At 33.3% G+C, this 9,859-nt stretch overlaps 4 protein-coding genes across 4 annotated transcripts; 2 read left to right on the top strand and 2 right to left on the bottom strand.

Moving 5' to 3' along the window:
- The first annotated feature begins 281 nt into the window (after positions 1–281).
- Positions 282–2,018, top strand: LOC107370052 (uncharacterized). The gene is made up of 6 exons (XM_015938025.3): positions 282–726; positions 802–861; positions 950–1,062; positions 1,147–1,236; positions 1,312–1,389; positions 1,449–2,018. The coding sequence occupies exons 1-6, from the start codon at positions 369–371 to the stop codon at positions 1,770–1,772; spliced, it is 1,023 nt and encodes a 340-aa protein (XP_015793511.2). The 5' UTR covers positions 282–368; the 3' UTR covers positions 1,773–2,018.
- A 323-nt stretch (positions 2,019–2,341) lies between these two features.
- On the bottom strand, positions 2,342–4,941 carry FipoQ (F-box/LRR-repeat protein FipoQ). The gene is made up of 5 exons (XM_015938131.3): positions 4,456–4,941; positions 4,129–4,339; positions 3,471–4,004; positions 2,890–3,259; positions 2,342–2,820 (listed from the first exon to the last, which is right to left on the bottom strand). The coding sequence occupies exons 1-5, from the start codon at positions 4,567–4,569 to the stop codon at positions 2,469–2,471; spliced, it is 1,581 nt and encodes a 526-aa protein (XP_015793617.1). The 5' UTR covers positions 4,570–4,941; the 3' UTR covers positions 2,342–2,468.
- A 250-nt stretch (positions 4,942–5,191) lies between these two features.
- On the bottom strand, positions 5,192–7,072 carry LOC107370141 (REST corepressor 3). Its single transcript, XM_015938125.3, has 4 exons — positions 6,946–7,072; positions 6,453–6,802; positions 5,780–6,385; positions 5,192–5,698 (listed from the first exon to the last, which is right to left on the bottom strand). The coding sequence occupies exons 1-4, from the start codon at positions 7,004–7,006 to the stop codon at positions 5,483–5,485; spliced, it is 1,233 nt and encodes a 410-aa protein (XP_015793611.1). The 5' UTR covers positions 7,007–7,072; the 3' UTR covers positions 5,192–5,482.
- An 859-nt stretch (positions 7,073–7,931) lies between these two features.
- Positions 7,932–9,525, top strand: LOC107370147 (uncharacterized). The gene is made up of 2 exons (XM_015938130.3): positions 7,932–8,298; positions 8,602–9,525. Exons 1-2 carry the CDS (start codon positions 8,164–8,166, stop codon positions 9,331–9,333), a joined length of 867 nt encoding a protein of 288 aa, XP_015793616.2. The 5' UTR covers positions 7,932–8,163; the 3' UTR covers positions 9,334–9,525.
- Positions 9,526–9,859: the final 334 nt, after the last annotated feature.

The raw sequence follows: 9,859 nt of genomic DNA, 5'->3' as shown, positions 1-9,859 counted from the left end.
CCAACCAATCATATCGGAAAGTTTACATTTTTTATCGTCTTTTACTTAACTCTTTTTTTACTTCAGCATTTAATTTAATCTGAGTTGAGCTTTTTTTCTGTAAAACATTTTGCAAAGAAACTGAATTTACTTTTGAAATTCCGACCGTTTCTTAGAGTTTTTGTGGCTCATATAATTTGGACAATTAAATTTGTGTGTTCGTTCAGATTGTCTGGTTGAAATGAGACCTTTCATGAAAAGTATAAAATGCGCTCACTTCAAGAGATAAATCATCAGTCAACAGTTGATCAACAATCAACTAACAACAACATTTCAAAAGGATTTAACCAGTTAATTTCAATTCAGTGTGTATAAGCTCATACTCAACAATGAGCAAATTTAGTTTCTATTGTGCTTTAATAGTACTAATTGTAGTACCTGCTTACGCTAATCCATTTACTTCATTAGTAAATGCAATCGTACCAAGCAAGACTTCCTTAGAGAAGTCAGCTGAGAAAACAGGAGAAGAATCAATTTCAAAGATTGCTATTATCCAGCCTCTTGATGGTTGGGGACATCATGGCCATGGACACCATGACCACCATGGATGGGGCCATCATGATGACCATCATGGTTGTAAAGTTAAAGAGGTAACTCATCACCATCACCACCACCACAAACATGCTCCAGTTGAAGCTCATCATCACCACAAACATGGACACAAACACGGTCATGATCACAAACATGGTGAGCATCCAAATAATCAATTAACTTCAACAATCAGTTTGATCATCATTTAATCATTTACTCTTCTCATCATAGGTCATGGACATAAACATGGACACAAACACGACCATAAACACGATCATGGACACAAACATGGTAAGTTAACTCTAGCAATAGAATCAATCTTTATGCACCAAGGCTATTTACTAACCATTGTCTAATGATGTAAATTTACTCATTTTAGGACATGGACACAAACACGACCAGGTTCACAAACATGATCATGGTCATAAACATGGACATGACCACAAACATGGACACAAACATGATCACTGGGAAAAACATGACCACAAACATGTAAGTAATGAGAGCTGAAAATAGTTTAAATCAATTAAATCACCAATCATCTAAATTTAATCTTAATCAAACTTTTATAAACAGGGACACAAACACGACCACGACCACAAACACGGACACAAACATGATAACTGGCACCAACACGGCCACAAGCACGGCCATGACCATAAACACGTAAGTATAAGTGCAATAACAATAGGTTACAATATAATGCAATCTACTAATCAACAATTGTTAACTAACTAACAGGGACACAAACATGACCATAGCCATAAACACGGACATGACCACAAACATGGTCACAAGAATGATCACTGGCATCATCATGTAAGTTACAACAATCAATAAGCAACAATCAAAATCTAATGATAACTTGAACTAAACAGGGACACAAACACGAACACGGCTGGAATGATCATGGTCATGGTCATCATGGATGGCATGATGGAGGTCACCATGGATGGAATGATCATGGACACCACGGTCATCACGGTCATGATCACCACGGTCACCACGGACATCATGGATGGCATCACGATATTCACAAGAAGACTGGCTCAATTGATGTTACAAACACCGTTGCTGCTGCTTCACCTGAATATAGCGTTGTTGACTCAAAAGGATTCACCTCATCACTTGACAAGGCTGATGATAAGACAATGAAAATGATTGCTGAATTTGACAAAGAATTTTATTCCAAATCAAAATAGATCAATTATTGTAATAAATTAACTGTGATATTGACAATATGAACCCGAAAAAACAAAAAAGCAACTCAAAAGCATTCCGATGCATAGCAAAAAAAAACAATCTGTTATTTATATTGTAAAAACTAAGCACTTGTATTATAAAAGTATATGTAAAATTATCTAAATCATGTTTAATCATGAGTAAACTTAAATCTGATCATCACTGTACAGCTATCATCAATAAACATACAAAATTCAACAATTAAACCTAAATATCAAAACTTATTTCATAAAGCAAACTTATATTGCTTGGTTAACAAAAATACCTTTGATAGTCATCAAAATTATTAATACAAGCTTCAATTCAAAACTGAAAGAAATAGATTACAGGAAGAAAATTAATTGTTTGACAGGAAATATATAACAGAATCAATATCATTATATTAATCACTATTGATACAAAAAGTAAAAAATCCAGAAAATGACCAATTTTTTGTTTCAAATTTTAATGCATGTTGTGAAAGCTATACAATATTGATGAAAAAGTTGTGAAAAGTGTTTTCCGTCATTTAACACAAATGATACGCTAAAAGAGATCATTTAGGCTTTCTTTATTACATTCAATCTAGCAATTGACCGTTGATAAACATCAGTTAACATCGATTCCTGTCAATCTCTTTTTTGCATAATTGTCAATACTATAATAAGCTTGCCTGATCAGTTGAATATTATTTGCTTATAATAATGCAAAAGATAAACACAGGTTACTCGACAGTTGACCGTTGATCTAACCACAGTAGGCCTATCAGCTCGTTCAAAGTTTGATTTGACTAATTCAAAGTAAGTGCCATCACTGAGAACTAAACACCGAAGCCGAGGACATTTAAGTCGAATGGCATCAACAGCTTTACTTGATCGATCTGAAAAACGAAGTGTCTCTGCATCCCAGCGAGCCTCTAGTCTTTCCAGGTTTGAACAATTGTTAGCTATCCCATCAATTAGAGAGTCGATATGGACTTTTGATTGAACCTTTTGGCAGCATCCTTCAGGCATTCCCATGACTAGTATCCTGTGGGTGATGAAAAAGTGAACACAATATTTATTGAGTTAACAAAATAACATTTAAATATTTGCTTACTTCATGTTTTTAATTAAAGGAGTAACTGTCGTCCAAAATTGTTCAGCCAAATGAGGTATTCCCGACAATTGAAGGCCTCTAAGATAAGGTCCCTGAATTTTTAGAAACTGAAGTAAAATATCTTCAGACAAATTAGTGTTTCCATCAACATCAAAAGCAATCAAATTTTTGGTTGTCCCTCTCTCAATCATTTGGCCTAAAACTAAATCATTGAAGCCATCTTGTTGACCTGCTCCTAAATATCGAAGTCCTTGAATCCTGGACAACATATCAATTAAACAATCTGTTGATAATTCACAGGCGGTTATATCCAATTCTTGAAGATTTGTTTTCTCCCATTCTACGGCTTTCACATGTTCATCTTTCAAACCTATTGAATAAAAAATGTCAATGAATGAAATCATTAAATACGGATAAAAGTAGCCATTTCAGATTCTATACCTAGAAAGGCTAAAAATACCAATAAAATGCATTTGGTATGCTTTAATGAGGCGTGTTTACGCTTCACTTTAGCTAAGGTTAAGTATTCTTGGAAGACTAAATGCTTCTGTTGTTAAGTTAGTTTGTTTCAAGCTAAATACCTGTATGTTGCATTAGAAGACATTGTAATCGTTTGCATCTTTGAAAGAGAAGTTTAAGAACACTTCCAGTAAATTTGGTACAATAGTTGAGTGAAAGGCATTCAAGTTGAATACAGTTGGAACTAAAAGCTTCAACATGTGAATCATCAACGAAATTGATTCCATAAAGATTGACAATCCGTAAATTGGGTACAGCACTTTTCAGCTTATGAATGTTTATTACTTCATAAATTTCCTCTTCTTCCTCTTCAACAGCTTTCTCATAGGTACCAATTAAATGGAGAACTTCTAATCCATTAATAAAGTTGTATATTTTTCTCATGAAACCTTCCATAAAGATGACTTCTGATAGGCAGATACACATTGTTTTCAGTTTAGTAGGAAATGAGTGGAGATCATTGAAATCGTGAAGCTGCATTGCAGTTGAGAAATCAAGTAAAATATGCGTCAAGTTGGGACATTTGTTGGCTAGTTCATGAAGAACCGTGTGTGTGATCAACTCCATGGGAAGCTCGATGTATTTTAAAGATGGACCTGAAAGAAACGTTTAATGTAGATGATCAAAAAGTTTCAACATAATACAAACAACATAACATTAAGGCAATTAGCAAGTTGAGTGTACACCTAAAGTCTAGTGTAAAGTGAATGTTATAATTACCGAAGCGAATGGAGATTAGAGCTAGTAATGATTCCATTGAATTGACATGAAGTCCAGATATCTCAGGTCTCAAAGAGACATGAGACCAAAGCCTTGAATCACATGAAATTATCCGCCACTTTTTACATACTCTACCAATACGAGCGATTTCCCGATGGGGCAAGTAAGAAAATATTTTCAAAAGAACCTTGTCCGGTAGTTTTTCAACTGTCTTTAGATGCAATAACAAGAAACAAAGATCTTTACAAATCAGTCTACAAAATTAAATTGGACAAAGGGTAAAAAAGTAGCTAATCTAAGCATAATGAATAAACATTTATGACTTACCGTTCGATGATGAGCCTGAAGAGTTCCATTTCTTGTGGTGGCTCCCATTTGTTGATTGTTATCTTTAATGTTGAGTAGAGCGGCCGAAGAAACATCTTGTATTCCTGCCCACATTTTAACAGTTAAAAATTGATTTTCAAATCACTGATTTTCTATTTTCTTTGTTTCTGCTTCGCTCTGTTTAAAGGGGAGGAAAGGTTCTTAATGAGATGATAAGTAACTCACAGTCTTGTAAGATGATGGGTAGATTATCAAAACAAAATGAAAAGTTAAATAAATTTACAAGAAGATTAAATTTAAAGGATTGAATAATCCTTAGCCTTTAGATATTCATATTTCATTCATTGTCTTTCAATTTAGTCTCTCACAGTTGCTACACCAAAAGACTGGATAAAAATCACTTGTTACCCAAATTTTCTTGGCTATAGCTTCTCAAGGAATCATCTATTCAATTTATTCACGATTATTCGCAGAAGCATTTCAAATGAAAAATCTAAAATTAGGAGTTAGTCTCTTCTCCTTTTCCCTGTTTCTTTTCTTCTTCTGATATCAATTGCTATTTTTAGTTGGCTCAAGTGGTTGGAGTATCAAAAATTATCTGAGAAAATTATAATTTCACAAATCTTTGCTTGCTTTTTTGTTTTAGAGACTTCTTTGTCTTTTAGTTAGACATGACAAATTTATTGTTTGGTTTGGATGTAGATCCATAATTAATATCAGTATAAATTTCGAACCATTAGTATATTAAGAATTTGTTTTTTAATAGATGTCAAGGAGAGCTTTGTCTGTTGCGGACAATTATAGATCTCAGATATCCATGATGAGAAAAAGCAATAATCAGTAATTTATTTTTTTTACTTGTTCGTAATTTACTTAGATATTTAGATGTTTGTATGTTAATGAAATTAATTAACGAAAGAAGTGGGACAAGAAAAGGTATTTGGCATGAGGAGATGAAGAGGAAGGGAACAGAAAATAATGATATGGAAAGAAAAGGTGAATGAGAATGAAATTAACGGTGATCAGATCAATTACTTCCTCCATATTCATTCTCATATTCGGTCAGCATGTAGTTTAGATTATAACGTCGTTCATTATTGGTATAGAAACTGCGGACATGGCTTTCTGTTTTATTTCCGACAATTTCAGCGATCACTTTAAAATCTTTGCCATGTTTACGGACTCCTTGTACAGCCAGCAGGGCTTCCTCATTGGTCCACCGTGCATTAATCCTTTGTGACGGCTATGAGAAAAAAAAATAAATCATTAATGATGGAGAACATCATCTGTAAAACTTTTCCATCTGAATGAAAGTATAACATACCGAGACATCAAGTCTTTTTAGAGTATGAGCAGTGTTTGTTTTGGTTTTTAGTTGACTAATATGAGCCTTTAAAGTTTGTACATTTCTTTTTAAATTCACAATTTCATTGCTCAAAGATCGCAGAAAGGCTTCACCTTGATCAGGAGGACCATTGACAATGGTCATCAGATCGTCAATATTTATTGACATGCCGCGAGGAGGCTTTCGTTTACTTTTCAACAAATTTGGGCGAGTAGAGCCAGAAGGCTCTTGTTTCCTCGATTGACTGACATTTTTCATAAGACCAGTACGCCTCCAAAATGAATAACATGAACGGCATAAAACACCTTTACTTGTGTTGTGGAATTGACCGCTTGCTGTAGTTGAACAATTAGAGCACCTAGATTTGCTTTCTTGGTTAGAATTATCTTTACCGTCTGCATTATTAGTGAATTCATTTATAGATTCACTTTCGTTGTCAGATAGGCCATCAGACCCAGCTTCACTACCATCTTCTTTTTGAACGATGAATCGACGTGCTTGCCTGTCCATTAGACTTGTTCTACTTCTGGTTTTTTTCCATGAATAATAGTATTTAACGAGGTTGGCAATGGACTTATCAGGTAACTGAAAAAAAATGAAAGACAGACATAAGATGATGAAATAAATAATGATAAAGTATCCCTTGACGTACCATTTGTTTGATTTTATGGAAGTGTTTATCGTGGAATTGAAAAGCTTGCTCAAAAAGAACTTTATCTTCTACAGACCAGTCATCAGGTAAAGGTGTAAAATTTGGCAGGTCTGCGAGAGCTGTCTCTAGGTTATAGTTATGCCAACATAACATACCTAGAGCTTGTTCAATTTTGTAACTATACTTTTCGAGGCATATTTGAATGAATTCATCCAATTTTTCAGGAGGAATTCCGTTTGTAGGAGACCAGATAAGGACGGCATGTTCTGGCTCATATTCAGGAGCAGGCTTTGGTAGAACTGTAGATATATCTGGAACTACTGCTTGATATTCACTACCTACTCGCATACCTATGTAATGAAAAAGGATAAAATTTCTCATAGAGAACAAGGTTTGCAATAACGATTTGACGGAGCATTGGAAAGCTGGGGTAGCATAAAATTCCCTTCAATCTTTTTTTCAAAAAAGAGACAGGCATAATGGTTTTACATACCAACAGAGTTCATCTGATTCGAGTCATGGTAGTTAGAATCGAGATCTAAATCATCAGTCATTATTTAATATGGTATATAACTCCAGAATGTTTATTAAATAACAAAGCCAAACTTTACATTTAATCAACTAATCAACTAAATGAGATACACAAAGAAACAGTCCAGAAAACAAAAATACATATTGTTAGTTCGGTCAGACTGTGATTGAGGTCGCCCCATTCTCTTTCTTTACATCAATCGCCTCTTTCTTTTTCTCTTTCTTTTCCCAACTAATGAAACGACGTGAAAATAGCATTTGAATACTATTCAACGAGCAATTCAATTTCATCATTTTCATTTTGTTTTAATATTTAATATTAATATAAATAATATGATCTTACTTTAACTAATCTCATGAGGTTTATATTGAATATTTTGCAATTAGAGATTCAACAAAGCTCCAAATGATTTTTCAGAATGAGACGAAACTCATTAGTCAATGAAAACTGTCTATTTCAAGACTATAGTGAATTTAGTATCTTTAGTTATCTTTGATGGTTTCTGTAAGCAAATAAATGGCTCTAGATTATACGATTAAAATATTAATACATTTTGAGTGCCAATTAGCTCTTTTAATGGTTTAAAAGTATTTGAAGATCAATTCAAAAATAGAAATACGATGCTAAACCTTCGACACTTGATTCTCAGGCCAATGAAGCTCATTAAATGAAATTTGAATACTTTCATAGACATAACATTATTATTTCCGTAAGGCTAAGTGCTTGTGGTTAAATTGGTAACCTTTCAACCTTCCATTAAATCTTAATAGACCAATTTATTACAAATTTTAATAAAAATAAAAACAATTTACTAAACAAAACAAATGTCGATACTATCGAGTAAGTATCGAAGAGTAATTTGAAATAGACAGTAAAAAAGGAAAGACAAACTTTGCGAAAGAGTCAAGGAAAGAGCTTTTCTAGCGACCTCTTGCAGATTTACCCATTGAGAGCTTATAGTTTACACTCTAGGCAAATGATTGAATCTGTGTTTTCAGTTTAACAAAAATAAATTTTATTCATTGTTTAAATCACTTATATTTAAATATTTTACGATTTTTTTATGCTCATTTGTGTCTTTTGTGTCATGTGTGATCTCTGTAGCTTTTTAACGGCTACCAACCTCTAACGTTAAAAATTGTGGTTTTCTTGACTCAGGTGTGAACTACCTGTCAAGAAATGCCTTGGAACGGGGTTAGAATAACATTCAACATATCTTTGGAGGCCGCTCAACGTTTAAAACAACTAGCTCTATGTGGAGATGTAAACCTTAGAAATTTAGGAATACTTGCAGTACAATTACAGGACGATCAGGTAAATTGCGTTTTCACTTTTTGCTGACAGAAATAAACATTTCCTCAGTGTTATCAGTTTGAAAATGGCAAATGTTTTATTGTTTATTCTTATTTTGAATGAGCAATAACAACCATATGTTCATGTTGAATGAAACTACTCGCCCATATACACATTATTTATATATTTTTTTTATTCAAAATTTGTTTGCCAGGTTCAATCTAAAAAGACCTACTTGTTTCTTGAACTAATGATTTTTTCTTTCTTTTCCTTCTCCACTTTCGATGTCTTTCTTGTTTCAATTATTCATGATTGGTGGAATAGACTATTAGCTTGAACGTTGGAAATAATCTTAATCAACCCAAAGAGTTGTTAGTTCGCAATCGTGATGAGGAATCAGCCAGTACACCTCCATCATCCCTTTCATCTCCATCATCGCCATCTTCATCGTCCTCATCTCTGAAAATATCTCAAAATGTAAATTCATCATTGATTGGAAATAATACGTGCAAACCCCCTGAAGCTGTTAATGTAAAAAATTCAATACAATGTGCAACTGAGACAAATTTAAGTGTGGAAGGAACAAGACGAAACATTGCAGAATATTTGAATAATATATCATTTGAAGCGTCCATTTCAAGTGTTACTCCACCTTCAGAGATCGTTCCTTGCCTTGATGAGATTGAAACCAATAGTCACGAACAAATTCCTGTTGAAGTTGAATTACCTAATTCTGAGCTGGTTGATGTTGATTTAACAATTAAATGTGAAGACTCTTTTTTCGATGCTGATAGTATAAGATTGCAAAAAGACTTACCAGAACTTGTCGATTCACCATCCGTAGCAATTCAAGATGCCATTATAGACTCAGAAAGCAATTTAGACGTTATGAGTCATTCGGTAGCTTGTGGAGATCATAACTATACAAGCTTGAAAAATCCGTGTATAGATAACGACCAAGATCCAAATTTGTTAAACATGGAGGAACCAGACGATAAAGAAGACCATAACGAGACCATTTCTCACGGTGAAACACCAAACATTTTTAACGATTGAAATAAGGTGATTGTTGCTGATTGGTAATATAATCTATCAGTAGTCATTTCAAATTTATTAATAATTTGAATGTAAAGATAAATCAGTAAACAATTCAATATTAATGTCTATGTTAAAATGACGATTCTTAATTTAACTTCTGTCTAACGCAGTACTCATTTTTCACAATTAAACTTTATCATTTCAAACAAACATCTCGCCAAAATCAATTCTTGTTAGCACGACAGTAGTTGGTAAATAATTTTCTTTATTCTAGAAATATTGAAATTTCCTATTGTAAGGTACTAACAATACAATCAAAAGGTTCTTTTATCCCAAAGACCAGTCAATATTATCATGAACTTCCCTTCCCAGATAACTTTACGAAAATATTGACACGATTTGATAGAATTGAAAAGTTATTTATTATGTGAGTATAACAATGGTTTAGCTCGAGAGACATTTCAATTTTTACTCAAGTCAGAAATAATTATTAAACATTTATTGATCGTTCAAAATGTCCATTGAATTTACTTAATCGATTAGT

The sequence above is a fragment of the Tetranychus urticae genome, chromosome 1 (assembly GCF_039701765.1).
Source record: "Tetranychus urticae isolate SD_2017Ah chromosome 1, NJAU_TeUrti_SD_1.0, whole genome shotgun sequence".
Classification (NCBI taxonomy): Eukaryota; Metazoa; Arthropoda; class Arachnida; order Trombidiformes; family Tetranychidae; genus Tetranychus; species Tetranychus urticae.
The sequence above is the reverse complement of the archived record's forward strand: the minus strand, read 5'-3'. Positions and strand labels throughout refer to the sequence as shown.